General features: G+C 45.4%; 1 protein-coding gene across 7 annotated transcripts in view; it reads right to left on the minus strand.

The window, feature by feature from the left end:
- The window catches only part of GRAMD1B (GRAM domain containing 1B), a 136,173-nt gene that overhangs the window by 68,902 nt on the left and 49,358 nt on the right, over positions 1-17,913 (minus strand). For 5 of the 7 annotated variants that reach the window (XM_063436244.1, XM_063436247.1, XM_063436245.1 and 2 more), the window contains exon 2: positions 4,903-5,113. In XM_063436244.1, coding sequence (XP_063292314.1) covers positions 4,903-5,113 — 211 coding nt within the window. Of the gene's footprint in view, positions 1-4,902; positions 5,114-8,093; positions 8,123-8,547; positions 8,655-17,913 lie in introns of those variants that run through there. The other 2 variants (XM_063436250.1, XM_063436248.1) reach the window with 2 other exon arrangements.

The raw sequence follows: 17,913 nt of genomic DNA on the forward strand, positions 1-17,913 counted from the left end.
TAGTGTTGCTTTAATATTTTAGGAGTGTGCCTGAGACCCCTTAGGATACATTGTATCATACAATGGACTGTGCCACAAGTAGCGAGATATGAAGGGTGTTGGAGCAGTGGTGTGTTCTCAAAATGCTAAGCAGGACATCCCGGCAATTCCTGCAGCACAGAAACAAACCAGCACTGTCGTGTACACCATGCGCAGGAAGACCAAGCCACATTGTGCAAGCACCCCGTAAAAGCTCATTATGTCAATTATCTGAAGAGGACTTTGCATTCTGTACATGAAAGTCCATGTTAACATTTAAAGCGACACAATAGGCACAAAAACAAATTTAGCTTAATGAAGAAGTTATGGAGTATATGTCATGCCCCTGCATTCTCACTGCATTATTCTTTGCCATTTAGAAGTTAAATCACATTTGCTTCTGTTTATGCCGCCCTAGCCACACCTCCCCTGGCTGTGACTGACAAAGCCTGCATGGACAAAAATGCTACTAAAAGTCTATAAACAGAGCAGGAAATTAGAGTTTCGAAATTAAACTGTGCAATAAAGCAAGTCAATAAAATAGATCTCTCTATACAGGAAGTATTTAGGAAGGTTGTCTGAGTCACAGCCAGAGAGGTGTGGCTAGGGCTGAATAAACAAAGTAATTTAACCATAAAGTGACAGATTTGAGCAGTGAGATTTTAAGGGCTTCATTAAAAGGGACACTATAGGCACCCAAACCACTTCAGCTTATTTAAGTGGTTTGGGTGCACTGTCCCAGCACCCTTAACCCTGCAAAGCTAATTACTGCAGTTTTTAAGAAACTTACTTAAATTCATGGGTAACTCCACCTTTACCACCTCTACCAGACAGCCACTAGACGGACTTCCGGGCCAATTTTTGCCTTTTAATACTGTACCTCCAGCGTCACCCGGAGCCCCCATGGGAACGCATTGCTTTCAACCCTTTCTGCATCACAAAAGGGGGGGGGGGGGGAGCTATAGTGCCAAGAAAACAACTTTGTTTTCATGGCTCTATAGTTTCCCTTTAAGCTTAAGTTGTTTTGGTGCATTATTACACATAAAGTGCTCCTTTAAGAGGCGCAAGGCTAGGATTGATAGGTCTGACAGTGCACTGCCCATAATATTGGCATTCCGTCGGTTAAAGCAATAATTTTAATCAGATTCTTCATAAGATATTGTGCAAACTGTAAGTTTTCCTTAAAATTCGTACCGTGTAAAATAAATACACGTAGTTGGTGTGAAAGCTTGAGTCACACTTCAGACTTTTTATCGCCTGCACCATGCGCTACATAATAAACAGGATCTATTTTAAACCAGTTGGTGTTTTTAGTGGGATGTTTTTACTTTTTACACATGAGAGAAAGCGCCGTTTATACAGTAAAGAATCTGAGCACAGGTTCCCCAACACACAGTCCCTAATACAGGAGCTATACACAGGTTCCCTAATACACAGTTCCTAATACAGGAGCTATACACAGGTTCCCCAACACACAGTCCCTAATACAGGAGCTATACACAGGTTCCATAATACACAGTCCCTAATACAGGAGCTATACACAGGTTCCCTAATACAGGAGCTATACACAGGTTCCCTAATACACAGTCCCTAATACAGGAGCTATACACAGGTTCCCTTATACACAGTCCCTAATACAGGAGGTATGCACAGGTTCCCCAACACACAGTCCCTAATACAGGAGCTATACACAGGTTCCCCAACACACAGTCCCTAATACAGGAGCTATACACAGGTTCCCTAATACACAGTTCCTAATACAGGAGGTATACACAGGTTCCATAATACACAGTCCCTAATACAGGAGCTATACACAGGTTCCCTAACACACAGTCCCTAATACAGGAGCTATACACAGGTTCCCTAATACACAGTCCCTAATACAGGAGCTATACACAGGTTCCCTAACACACAGTCCCTAATACAGGAGCTATACACAGGTTCCCCAACACACAGTCCCTAATACAGGAGCTATACACAGGTTCCCCAACACACAGTCCCTACTACAGGAGCTATACACAGGTTCCCTAATACACAGTCCCTAATACACAGTCCCTAATACAGGAGCTATACACAGGTTCCCTAATACACAGTCCCTAATACAGGTTCCCTAATACACAGTCCCTAATACAGGAGCTATACACAGGTTCCATAATACACAGTCCCTAATACAGGAGCTATACACAGGTTCCCTAATACACAGTCCCTAATACAGGAGCTATACACAGGTTCCCTAATACACAGTCCCTAATACAGGAGCTATACACAGGTTCCCTAATACACAGTCCCTAATACAGGAGCTATACACAGGTTCCCTAATACACAGTCCCTAATACAGGAGCTATACACCGGTTCCCTAATACACAGTCCAGGAGCTATACACAGGTTCGCTAATACACAGTCCCAATACACAGTCCAGGAGCTATACACAGGTTCCCTAATACACAGTCCCTAATACACAGTCCAGGAGCTGTACACAGGTTCCCTAATACACAGCCCAGGAGCTATACACAGGTTCCCTAATACACCGACCAGGAGCTATACACAGGTTCCCTAATACACAGTCCAGGAGCTATACACAGGTTCCCTAATACACAGTCCGGGAGCTATACACAGGTTCCCTAATACACAGCCTAGGAGCTATACACAGGTTCCCTAATACACAGTCCAGGAGCTATACACAGGTTCCCTAATACACAGTCCGGGAGCTATACACAGGTTCCCTAATACACAGTCCGGGAGCTATACACAGGTTCCCTAATACACAGTCCAGGAGCTATACACAGGTTCCCTTATACACAGTCTAGGAGCTATACACAGGTTCCCTAATACACAGTCCAGGAGCTATACACAGGTTCCCTAATACACAGTCCGGGAGCTATACACAGGTTCCCTAATACACAGCCCAGGAGCTATACACAGAGAACGGATAGATAGAATAGATAGAGGGAGAGAACGGATAGATAGAATAGATAGAGGGAGAGAACGGATAGATAGAATAGATAGAGGGAGAGAACGGATAGATAGAGGGAGAGAACGGATAGATAGAGGGAGAGAATGGATAGATAGAGGGAGAGAATGGATAGATAGAGGGAGAGAATGGATAGATAGAGGGAGAGAATGGATAGATAGAGGGAGAGAATGGATAGATAGAGGGAGAGAATGGATAGATAGAGGGAGAGAATGGATAGATAGAGGGAGAGAATGGATAGATAGAGGGAGAGAATGGATAGATAGAGGGAGAGAACGGATAGATAGAGGGAGAGAACGGATGGATAGAATAGATAGAGGGAGAGAACGAATGGATAGAATAGATAGAGGGAGAGAACGGATAGGTAGAGGGAGAGAATGGATAGGTAGAGGGAGAGAACGGATAGATAGAGGGAGAGAACGGATAGATAGAGGGAGAGAACGGATAGATAGAGGGAGAGAACGGATAGATAGAGGGAGAGAACGGAAAGATAGAGGGAGAGAACGAATAGATAGAGGGAGAGAACGGATGGATAGAGGGAGAGAACGGATGGATAGAGGGAGAGAACGGATGGATAGAGGGAGAGAACGGATGGATAGAGGGAGAGAACGGATGGATAGAGGGAGAGAACGGATGGATAGAGGGAGAGAACGGATGGATAGAGGGAGAGAACGGATGGATAGAGGGAGAGAACGGATGGATAGAGGGAGAGAACGGATGGATAGAGGGAGAGAACGGATGGATAGAGGGAGAGAACGGATGGATAGAGGGAGAGAACGGATGGATAGAGGGAGAGAACGGATGGATAGAGGGAGAGAACGGATGGATAGAGGGAGAGAACGGATGGATAGAGGGAGAGAACGGATGGATAGAGGGAGAGAACGGATGGATAGAGGGAGAGAATGGATGGATAGAGGGAGAGAATGGATGGATAGAATAGATAGAGGGAAAGAAACTGGATGGAACAGACTGCGAAATAGAAGGAATTGAGAGGGAGTTTAGGATTTATGTTGCAGTTGAACAAGTGTAATTTCTCATGTATTTAGTGTATCAGATACACTACTGTGATGATATTTCTTTATTCTACCCAAATCAGGTCTTTCAACTTGGGAACGCACTGCTGATATCATGGCCGGCCACGTGTTGGCTGAATGTGGACTATGGATTTTCAGAATCCTCAGATAATATTGCCTGTCTTCCATCATAAGTCCCATCAGGCTCATCAGGACACTCGCAAGAAAACCACAACCCTCTCAAGGGAAGCTGGTTGTTAAAGATCACATGCTGCTATTTCAGCTCTTGTGCCCAAAACCATCTTCAGGTTGCCATGAAATTGGTGTCTCAGATGATTTTACAATGGTAACACAATATACATGATAAGTTATACAGATGAAACCAACCACAAACTTCTAAACATGACATATGGAAGTATCACTGATTAGGAAAGACATTATTCTGCAGAACATGTCATGCTTAATAAACAACACTAAGCCCAAGGCTGGCTGAGAAGAGAGTTGTGCTCCACTAAAGCAGGATGTTTACAAAGAGTTGTTCCCTGGGCAAAGAAACATTTAATCAGAATTGTAAATGACTGGCAGGTGTTTAACCCCTGAAGGACCAGTGATGGTTTATGTAATTCAAACAATCTGCTCTTTAAGGGTTCTATCCAATGCTGACAGAGTTTTAGGGGTAAAATCATGATGATCACAAAGTGTAACACATGGTCTTTGGAGAGCCAATTATTGTGAGGTTTAATGCACTTACAATCACTGACTGTTCAGACAGAATACAAAAAATATGCTTTTTTTTTACAATGAATTTTAGAAATGAGCAATTCTTTCTTTTAAAGCATCGATACATTGTGGTTTCATAGAAAGATGCAGCAAATAACTAAATGTATTAAGAGAACTCACCTTGGAGTTTTTGCCTCCACTCCGCCCTGATTGTGAGGATCCACTCCTCTGTACCCCGGGTTCGGGGGTTGGAGGGGATTTGTCTGATGAATGGTCTGAGCTTTTTTCCACCATGATTTCTCCTTCACTCTGTTGGGGTGTCGGTGAGCGAGAACGCTTGCGCAGGATCGGGGAACAAGCAGGCGAACTTCGGTTCGAGTTACTTGCCGTGCTGGGATTAAAGAAACCAGATTTAAAAAGAGAAAAAAGGATAAAGCAAAAGAAATAAAAAGGAAATTTGTGAAGCTAAAAATATAAATAATAATAACAATCCACCCCCTCCGCGCCCCCCCACCAAAAAAGTTACATAAATAAATACAACATTGATAATCCATACATCAAAAATCTAAACAAGAAATCTACGAAATGGTCAAAGAGAATATAAGGGTGAGAGCAGCAATTCTTAACCTTTTTTGATAGGGACCCAAATTACATCCACTAACTGAGCTTAGAGAACTAATATTCAATTTGAATATTACTTTGTGACTTTTTTTTCCCCATTGTGATTAAATACATTGCAAAATAAATTCTGAAAGTCACCTTAATTTGACTCGTCCCAGTTTTCAAGGAGGACCCGCATGGCACTGGGAAGGCAATGCTGGAATTATAAACAATTTATTGCTGAGGGGTCTAATAAACATGATGTCCTCGCTCCAATAATTGGCAACCCGATAGCATGTGGAAGACAATTTTGGGTCCCAATCGGGGGGTTAAAAACCACTGGCTTAGACAGGGAGATATGGATACAAACAAAAGTCAGATTTTCTATCATAAGCAAGTAAGCGAGCTATAGGGGGTGCACTACGTGAATAAGGCTGTTAAAAAGAAAAAAATCACTAAAGGGGTGCTACAAACAAATGGGGAGATAGATGGCCCATTTGGATCAAACTGTACATTACAAAATCTCAACCATAGCAGGGAGGAGGAGAAATAAAAATGACAATCAGGACTGAACACAAAAAACAAGAGGTTAGCGAAGAACTTGCAAAGACAGAAAGAGGTTATTCACATAAAAAGTAAGATGCAGTGAGCTGGGCCTGTCCAAGTTATGCTAAACTGAGCTCATATTCTCTTATCTTGGTTAATTTATCCCAAATGTTTGGTTGGAGTATCAATCCTCCTATTGCCTATTAACCCCTTAAGGACACATGACTATTCCATACTGGAGGCGGCCATCTTGGTCTGATTTGCATGATTAGTCTCTCCCACTGATCTGCCTGAGGGAGCGTGCTATGTCCGACCAAATTCAGAAGGTGGTGTAAACCCAACAGAGGACAGTGCTGCAAGAGATATTGAATTCAGGCCACCAAGATGTTGGACTACAACGCCCATAATTCTTTGCCACAATCTGGAGTTCATCTTTCTTCTGAACCTGGAAGGATGTACTAACATCCCCCAAATCTGTGGAGTAAATGAATGGGGAGGTCTAAAGATGCAAATCAAAACAAGATGGCGGCCCCCAGAGGGCCAGCATTTTGTATGGTGACAGACCTGAAAAAGGAAGTTACATCTGCAACAGCAGCATCCAGCTACATGCCCAAGGGTTAAATATACACCTACAGAGTTATTTTTATATGGAGCTCAGACAATCTGAAAACAAATGTTTTACAATATCACATCTAGGATTTAAAAGGAATTCTCCTGTAATACACAGTCTTTGTAACAAAATATAGCACTTTAAAAAAGTCCAGAAACATAGAACGTGACGGCAGATAAGAACCATTCGGCCCATCTAGTCTGCCCAGTTTTCTAAATACTTTCATTAGGTCCCTGGCCTTATCTTATAGTTAGGATAGCCTTATGCCTATCCCACACATGCTTAAACTTCTTTACTGTGTTAACCTCTACCACTTCACCTGGAAGGCTATTCCATGCATCCACTACCCTCACAGTAAAGTAATACTTCCGGATATTTTTTTTAAACCTTTGCCCCTCTAATGTCTATGTCCTCTTGTTGTGGTAGTTTTTCTTCTTTTAAATATAGTCTCCTCCTTTACTGTGTTGATTCCCTTTATGTATTTAAATGTTTCTATCATATCCCCCAACTGTGCGTTATTTCGATTTTTGCATTTCTACAGCGTTTACATTGTAAAATTTCAATAAAAGATATATAGACGAGGACAGTGAGGGCCACAGGGTATTTATTGATGGCTATTTTTGACATAACGTTTAATTTCCTGAGAAATATCTGCTGCAATGGCAAGAGATGGACCCCGTGTAACAGTAGCAAGGTGAAATTGCAACGATATAACATACTATCTAAACACAAATTGTGATCTCCCCTTCACCCAAGCAAAATGTCTCAATAGTTGGCCCAACTCAACTCACAAACATCAATACACACGGCATGGGGTATAGAATTTTTATCATATAATGCCACTGTAGTTTATGAAATAAAGTACTATATACTTTAAAAAAACTTCAACTCCTTCCCGTCTCAGCCAGAGGAGATAAGCAGTTTTAATTTAAAAACAGTCCAAGCTAAACACCACTAAGGGCAAAATACAGGAGTTGAAAAACAAAGTTCTCCACTCAGTCAGTACAGTTAACCTAGAATGTCCATGGCTCACTGTTTAGTAGATCGAACTCTGCAAGCATCACTTTCCCACGATTGCTACATATCATCCCCAACACATACATGCAGCCAGATGCCATGTCTGGGGCTCAGGCTTGAACAAGTCCCACCGAAGGAGTTTAGATTAAAACCGCTCCAAATTAATTGTAATTGCCTGGCTCTCATATGTTCCTGTCGACAGAAATAGCCCTCTCCACATAATCCTCCAACTGGAGATGTTTGTCTTACGGTAACGCACACTGTGTGAGCGACTCCGGAGAATTTATAATAACAGGGACAGGAAAAGCTGAGAAGGTCCCTCTATTACCTCCACCTGCTCACACTCCAGGGAGATGACACTCACTGCCCGGGCAATGCTCGCAAAAACACAGGCCAAGACACAACTTCCAATAAATATTGGTCCCCCCTAAAAAGACACACCCTAAACACAGACAATGAACGCACGAAGTGTCGTACGGAGCCCACCGACTGGGTATGATCAGATGCATGGATGTAAAACAGGCTGCAACCTACTGCACGCCGGCCTGAATGTGGACACCCGCAGAGCACTGAGGAGTTCGTCCGTGGCAATACTCACCGATGAAGCCCACTGCAGTGACAGCCAGGATGACGCATTGATAATTTAGGCTTCTGCGAGGGTGGCGAGGAGCAAAACAGAGCCTTTTGTCTGAAATCCTTTTGCCTACATTAGCATCATGGGGGTTTCAGCAGGAACCCCATATCAGAATGTGTCACAATGCAGAGACAGAGCCACGGCGTGGATTGTACACCGTGCAATGAACACACACTCTGATGGAAAGACAGACTCACTGGCTGGGGGGGGTAGAATATCGAGAGATACATGTAGATCACCACAAGGTCAAAGCAGGCAAAGCGTGCAGAAAATAAATACCCACAACAAGCAAGGCACTGACCTGGCAGCCATGGGAAGATGAGCTAGCAGCATCCCTCCTTCCATTCATTCATGCAGAGAAAGCAGCAGGGGGAGGGAGGTGGGGGGGTATCGAGTCAGCAGGCAGGGGGATACTCACACCCAGGTATGTGTTGGGGTCCCCCCTCCCTGCTAGATACAGGGAGGGGAGTATATTTTAGGAGGCCTGATAAGGCTGGGGAGCTTGTGTGTTCAGCTGTTTCTCTCTCCCCCTCCTGCAGTTCTGTATCTAGAATGGGAGGGACTCCTAAGCCAGCCTCCCTCCCCGACTCACATCTGCTCTGTACATGCCGGGAAGCCTCCAAACCTCTGTCTCTCAAACTCTTTCCAGGTTCCCTCGTCCTGCCACCTGCACCCCCAGCCTGGCCTTAGCCCCTGCTACCTAATCCCTAATCCCCAGACGGTCTCTTTGTCCTTGAACAAGCCTCTATTCTGTCCTGGCCTAGGCTGCCGTGCAGACAGCACAGGACCGCTATGTGATGCTCACTCTCACACCTGTGCAACAAACTGCACCAAAACAGGGCTAGCGGACAGCAGCCGAGCGGAGGACCAGTCCCCTGCAGGCGTGCGTAGGAGTATCACTGCAGCATCTTCCAGCAACATCTGGCACCCCAAAAAAAAACCACAGGAACAACAGCAAGGAGCATCAACTTAATGCAACAATAAACATCATACATGTATATACCTCACATAATTAAAAAAAAAAAAATACACATTTATAAAAATGATAATTGCGTTCGTGAATTACAGAAATACATTAACATAGCGGACTAGGAAAATTTGCCTTTTTAGCAAACATGCAGGCGGAACATTTTTATTTTAAATTGGGTCCCAATTACAAGTCATGCTAACCCTTTCTGTTGCAGCCTTTGAACATACATTTAATATAAATAAGTTCCAAGTTATTTTTCTTACAGAACATGTGAAAGGAAAACCCAGTCTCTCAATGTTTTATTCACTAAACAGAGAACTATATTGAAATCCAAATGGCACAATGTAGGTTAAATCGGCCGTGCTGTGACTGCTGGAGTTGGAGAGGTTTCCTATATCACCTACTTGAAAATACATTTTGCAGTTTAGTTTTGAATTCACTAGAATCCACCATTTAGCTGATCGCAAGTTACCTCCCAGTCACACCTCTGGTCCTTTCAGGTACATACAGATAATTCACTTCCCTCTCTGTATTGGTTCCTCATCCTTTTAGATTGTTAGCTGTTTGGGCCGGAACCTATTCACCTACTGTTCCTGTAGGTCAAACGGATTTTGTTAGAATGGTTTGTCTTGTTTTACCTATGGTACAGCGCTGCTTTATATGTTGCCACTATATAAAGAATTGTAACGATCAGAATTGTGGATCCTACCAACATCACTATACAGATGGGGTTATAGTGCTTGGGCTGCTACCTAAATGATCCCATTCCAACAGCTTATAGTGGGTTATGGTGTTCACTGGTTAAGGTCAAATAAACAAAAAGTCACACACCTCTTTGTAGACTATTCCATTTGAACTGGCTTTTCATAAATTAAATCACTTGCAAGTTCTGCACTGCCCATTCAATACGCACTTGCTAATCGTGGTTTAATGAACATGTCCAGTGCTAGTGCTGAAACCAATAACATGTCCAGGAATGTCAGCTACCTCCTGAGGCTGGATGAGCATAATGGGAATGTGATCCGACATCTACCTCGCAAACATTGGTTCGCCTTGACATCATCCAAGACTCTCACCTCCCACTTCTGCCCTTCTGTCCCACCACCTATCACTGTTCCCCCAGCAATGCTCCGAATCACCTACCTCTGAACGCCACCAGCCACACTCAAATCCACCTACCTCTGAACGCCCCCAGCCACACTCAAATCCACCTACCTCTGAACGCCCCCAGCCACACTCAAATCCACCTACCTCTGAACGCCCCCAGCCACACTCAAATCCACCTACCTCTGTCTCCCCCAGCCATGCTCCAAACCACCTACCTCTGTCTCCCCCAGCCATGCTCCAAACCACCTACCTCTGTCTCCCCCAGCCATGCTCCAAACCACCTACCTCTGTCTCCCCCAGCCATGCTCCAAACCACCTACCTCTGTCTCCCCCAGCCATGCTCCAAGCCACCTACCTCTGTCTCTCCCAGCCATGCCGCAAACCACCTACCTCTGACTCCCCAGCCATGCTCCAAACCTCCTACCTCTGTCTCCCCCAGCCATGCTCCAAACCACCTACCTCTGTCTCCCCCAGGAATGCTCCAAACCACCTACCACCTACCCCACACTTCCTACATCCATCCTTCCTGTCATATCCCCCACTTCCTACATCCATCCTTCCTGTCATACCCCCCACTTCCTACATCCATCCTTCCTGCCATACCCCCCACTTCCTACATCCATCCTTCCTGCCATACCCCCCCACTTCCTACATCCATCCTTCCTGTCATACCCCCGACTTCCTACATCAATCCTTCCCGTCATACCCCCCACTTCCTACATCCATCCTTCCTGTCATACCCCCGACTTCCTACATCAATCCTTCCGGTCATACCCCCCCACTTCCTACATCCTTCCTTCCTGCCATTCACCCCCACTTCCTACGTCCATCCTTCCTGCCATACCCCCCACTTCCTACGTCCATCCTTCCTGCCATACCCCCCACTTCCTACGTCCATCCTTCCTGCCATACCCCCCACTTCCTATGTCCATCCTTCCTGCCATACCTCAAACGTCCTACTTCCATCTTTCCTGCCATTTCGATACCCCACACTTCCTACTACCATCGTCCCCTGACACACCCCAACACCTCCTGCCCCCTCCCCTGCCATGCTGCTTTCTCTAATCTCCCTCCCCACTCATTCCCATCTAGCCATGCCTCAGATGCCCTATCTTGGTGCTCCCTGTTTACAGCGAAAGACGGTCCTCTGTCTCCTACAGCTTTAAGACTGCCCCTTTGGTGCCCAAAATAACAGGAAATCACACACGTCCTACCCTGCGTGCCCAAACATTTGTAATGTGTGCACAAATAAGGCAATCTACCACATTCCCTGGCACCTACCATTCAGATTACTGCAACAAACCCCAGTTCCTTCCATATATTTGTAAATAGACACCATTAAGCAGCCACAGCAAACTACATGTCCCATAAACACCTTCCAGGGAGGGGCATTCTGACTGAGACACTAACTGGTATGGTCAGAGCTCACTGCAAAAGCTGCAACCCTGGGAATTTGCAGCAAATCAGAATACTTTATGATGTATATACATATTTTTGTTAATATAAAAAATGGGGATCATCTCCGCCCTGAGGCGAGCCTTTTAAAGTACAACAATGTTTTCATATGAATGACTTAAATGAAAATGCACGCTTGCCTGCTCTGTTTTTTACATACTACACAAACAGTCACGCATTTTAAATAATGTATACATTTAAAACATCAATACAACAAATTTTAAACGTCAGCATCATTATATTGACACAGTATGTCAGTACTGGCATTACATTCCCATTAACGACTGGGCCATGGACAACAACGAAGCAAGCTTAAAAGACAACCGTCACCTATTCTGAAATATAATAAGAATTTGTTGAAAAGTATTGACAGAATGAAGAGTGTTTCTGTTTTTAATTGAAGTATATGTAAAATAAACAAAAAGTACGGCGTACATAGAGACTGTCCGCTTTGTGACTCGAGTTTGGTCAAATACTAAGATGGGTAGAGATGGGTTTCATTTTTTTACATATACTTAAAAAAAATATATATATATATTTCCTTTCAGTACTTGATGAAATGATTATATTAAAATAATAGTTTTAAGATTGGGGCCAGCGTGGGAATAGGGTCAAGGTGAATGGGGCTCTATAGAATGGCATGTGGCAAATGGCAGAATTTGAAGGGTCAAACTGTGCACAGTTTTATTGCAATCCATAATAAAATGCGCGTGGGCTGTAGGCGCAAGTTAATAGCCCTTTGAAGAAGACTGGAATACATTATAATAAAATGTATAGCATTAAAATGCAGACTTAAAAAAGTTCTCCTTTCCATAATGAATGGAACATGGGAGAAATGTCAGTTTTATTGATTAGAGGGAATAATGTCACCTACACAGAGCAAATCTATACATTTGAGGGACGGGTTAATCCTGGGGGAGGGGAGGAAGCAGGATGACTATAAGAGGATTAAAGGCTCCAACTACAGATGTCATCACACACTCACCCTGCACACACTGCATCCTCTACACACACTGCATCATCAACACACTCACCCTGCACACACTGCATCTTCAACACACTCACCCTGCACACACTGCATCTTCAACACACTCACCCTGCACACACTGCATCTTCAACACACTCACCCTGCACACACTGCATCATCAACACACTCACCCTGCACACACTGCATCATCAACACACTCACCCTGCACACACTGCATCATCAACACACTCACCCTGCACACACTGCATCATCAACACACTCACCCTGCACACACTGCATCATCAACACACTCACCCTGCATCCTCTACACACTCACCCTGCATCCTCTACACACTCACCCTGCATCCTCTACACACTCACCCTGCATCCTCTACACACTCACCCTGCATCCTCTACACACTCACCCTGCACACACTGCATCCTCTACACACTCACCCTGCATCCTCTACACACTCACCCTGCATCCTCTACACACTCACCCTGCATCCTCTACACACTCACCCTGCATCCTCTACACACTCACCCTGCATCCTCTACACACTCACCCTGCATCCTCTACACACTCACCCTGCATCCTCTACACACTCACCCTGCATCCTCTACACACTCACCCTGCACACACTGCTTCCTCTACACACTCACCCTGCATCATCAACACACTCACCCTGCATCCTCTACACACTCACCCTGCATCCTCTACACACTCACCCTGCATCCTCTACACACTCACCCTGCACACACTGCATCATCCTTACACTCACCCTGCACACACTGCATCCTCTACACACTCACCCTGCACACACTGCATCCTCTACACACTCACCCTGCATCATCAACACACTCACCCTATCCTTTACACTAGGGATCGACCGATACTGATTTTTTAGAGCCGATACCGATACCGATATTCTGTAAACTTTCAGGCCGATAGCCGATATAATTTGCTGATATACTGTACATTTACCATTTTGGAAAATAAAAACAATTTCTAAAGGTAAATGCACAAAATATAAATGCCACGTGTAGTGGATGCAGTGTGTTTAGACAGGGGAGCTGTGGGTGTTTGTGTAGTGTGTGTGTAGTGGATGCAGTGTGTGTTTGTGTAGTGTGTGTGTAGTGGATGCAGTGTGTGTTTGTGTAGTGTGTGTGTAGTGGATGCAGTGTGTGTTTGTGTAGTGTAAGTGTTGTGGATGCAGTGTGTGTTTTTGTAGTGTGTGTGTTGTGGATGCAGTGTGTGTTTGTGTAGTGGATGCAGTGTGTATTTGTCTAGTGTGTGTAGTGGATGCAGTGTGTATTTGTCAAGTATGTATATAATGAAAGCAGAGTGTTTGTGTAGTGTGCGTAAAGTGAATGCAGTGTGTGTAAAGTGAATGCTGTATTTACTAAATGCAAAGTGTGTGTGTGTTTGTGTAGTGTGTGCATATAACAAATGCAGAGTGTGTGTATTTGTGTAGTGTGTCTATAGTGAATGTAGTGTGTTTATATAATGCAGAGTGTGTGTGTTTGTATAGTGTGTGTATATAATGCAGTGTGTTTGTGTAGTGTGTATTATATAAACACACTACACAAACTGAATTATATAAACACACTACACAAACACACTGTGTATATAATGCAGTGTGTTTGTGTAGTGTGTTTATATAATGCAGTGTGTTTGTATAGTGTGTGTATATAATGCAGTGTGTTTGTATAGTGTGTGTGTGTGTGTGTGTGTGTATATAATACAGTGTCTGTTTGTATAGTGTGTGTATATAATACAGTGTGTGTTTGTATAGTGTGTGTATATAATGCAGTGTGTTTGTGTAGTGTGCATTATATACACACACTATACAAACACACACTATACAAACACACACTGCATTATATACACACACTATACAAACACACACTGCATTATATACACACACTATACAAACACACACTGCATTATATACACACACTATACAAACACACACTGCATTATATACACACACTATACAAACACACACTGCATTTTTAAACACACACACTATACAAAAACACTGCATTATATAAACACTGCATTATATACACAGTGTATTTGTGTAGTGTATAATAATGGAGTGTTTGTGTAAGGGGGCATTTTTGATTTAATATTAAATTATAATTTTTTTTATATATTTAATAATTATTATTATTATAGATTTTTTTGTTGTCCCCCCTCCCTGCTTGTTGCCTGGCCAGGGAGGGGGGAAAGAGCAGTCCCTGGTGGTCCAGTGGCATTGGCTGAGCTGGGGGGGCGGGTAGCAAGCGTTTACTCACCTCCCAGCAGTTCCTGCAGCTCCCCAGTGTAACTCTTGAGGCCAGCGTGCCGCGCGGAGCGTTGCCATGGTAACCCATGGCAACGCTCTGACGGCCGCGGGTCTCGCGAGAGTTACACTGGGGAGCTGCAGTAACTGCTGGGAGGTGAGTAAACGCTTGCTACCCGCCCCCCCAGGACCGCCGGGCTTGTAATGAGCCTGGCGGTCCTGGGAGGTATTATCGGCAATATCTCTATTGGCCGATACCGATATTGCCGAAAATACCGAATATCGGCCGATTATATCGGTAAAACCGATAATCGGTCGATCCCTACTCTACACACTCACCCTGCATCCTCTACACACTCACCCTGCACACACTGCATCCTCTACACACTCACCCTGCATCCTCTACACACTCACCCTGCATCCTCTACACACTCACCCTGCATCCTCTACACACTCACCCTGCATCCTCTACACACTCACCCTGCATCATCTACACACTCACCCTGCATCATCAACACACTCACCCTGCACACACTGCATCCTCTACACACTGCATCCTCTACACACTGCATCCTCTACACACTCACCCTGCATCCTCTACACACTCACCCTGCATCCTCTACACACTCACCCTGCATCCTCTACACACTCACCCTGCATCCTCTACACACTCACCCTGCATCCTCTACACACTCAGCCTGCACACACTGCATCCTCTACACACTCACCCTGCATCATCAACACACTCACCCTATCCTCTACACACTCACCCTGCATCATCTACACACTCACCCGGCATCCTCTACACACTCACCCTGCATCATCAACACACTCACCCTGCACACACTGCATCCTCTACACACTCACCCTGCACCCTCTACACACTCACCCTGCATCCTCTACACACTCACCCTGCATCCTCTACACACTCACCCTGCATCCTCTACACACTCACCCTGCATCCTCTACACACTCACCCTGCATCCTCTACACACTCACCCTGCATCCTCTACACACTCACCCTGCATCCTCTACACACTCACCCTGCATCCTCTACACACTCACCCTGCACACACTGCATCCTCTACACACTCACCCTGCATCCTCTACACACTCACCCTGCATCCTCTACACACTCACCCTGCATCCTCTACACACTCACCCTGCATCCTCTACACACTCACCCTGCATCCTCTACACACTCAGCCTGCACACACTGCATCCTCTACACACTGCATCCTCTACACACTCACCCTGCATCCTCTACACACTCACCCTGCATCCTCTACACACTCACCCTGCACACACTGCATCCTCTACACACTCAGCCTGCACACACTGCATCCTCTACACACTCACCCTGCATCATCAACACACTCACCCTGCACACACTGCTTCCTCTACACACTCACTCTGCATCATCAACACACTCACCCTGCATCCTCTACACACTCACCCTGCATCCTCTACACACTCACCCTGCACACACTGCATCCTCTACACACTCACCCTGCACACACTGCATCCTCTACACACTCACCCTGCACACAGTGCATCCTCTACACACTCACCCTGCACACAGTGCATCCTCTACACACTCACCCTGCATCATCTACACACTCACCCTGCATCATCAACACACTCACCCTGCATCATCAACACACTCACCCTATCCTCTACACACTCACCCTGCATCATCAACACACTCACCCTGCATCATCAACACACTCACCCTGCATCATCAACACACTCACCCTGCATCATCAACAAACTCACCCTGCATCATCAACAAACTCACCCTGCATCATCAACACACTCACCCTGCATCATCAACACACTCACCCTATCCTCTACACACTCACCCTATCCTCTACACACTCACCCTATCCTCTACACACTCACCCTGCATCCTCTACACACTCACCCTGCATCCTCTACACACTCACCCTGCATCCTCTACACACTCACCCTGCATCCTCTACACACTCACCCTGCATCCTCTACACACTCACCCTGCATCCTCTACACACTCACCCTGCATCCTCTACACACTCACCCTGCATCCTCTACACACTCACCCTGCATCCTCTACACACTCACCCTGCATCCTCTACACACTCACCCTGCATCCTCTACACACTCACCCTGCATCCTCTACACACTCACCCTGCATCCTCTACACACTCACCCTGCATCCTCTACACACTCACCCTGCATCCTCTACACACTCACCCTGCATCCTCTACACACTCACCCTGCAACCTCTACACACTCACCTTGCATCCTCTACACACTCACCCTGCATCGTCTACACACTCACCCTATCGTCTACACACTCACCCTATCGTCTACACACTCACCCTATCGTCTACACACTCACCCTATCGTCTACACACTCACCCTATCGTCTACACACTCACCCTACACACACTGCATCCTCTACACACTCACCCTGCATCATCAACACACTCACCCTGCATCATCAACACACTCACCCTGCATCATCAACACACTCACCCTATCGTCTACACACTCACCCTATCGTCTACACACTCACCCTATCGTCTACACACTCACCCTATCGTCTACACACTCACCCTATCGTCTACACACTCACCCTGCACACACTGCATCCTCTACACACTCACCCTGCACACAGTGCATCCTCTACACACTCACCCTGCACACAGTGCATCCTCTACACACTCACCCTGCACACAGTGCATCCTCTACACACTCACCCTGCATCATCAACACACTCACCCTATCCTCTACACACTCACCCTGCATCATCAACACACTCACCCTGCATCATCAACACACTCACCCTGCATCATCAACAAACTCACCCTGCATCATCAACACACTCACCCTATCCTCTACACACTCACCCTATCCTCTACACACTCACCCTATCCTCTACACACTCACCCTGCATCCTCTACACACTCACCCTGCATCATCAACACACTAACCCTGCATCATCAACACACTCAC

The sequence above is a fragment of the Pelobates fuscus genome, chromosome 11, assembly GCF_036172605.1.
Source record: "Pelobates fuscus isolate aPelFus1 chromosome 11, aPelFus1.pri, whole genome shotgun sequence".
NCBI lineage: Eukaryota > Metazoa > Chordata > Amphibia > Anura > Pelobatidae > Pelobates > Pelobates fuscus.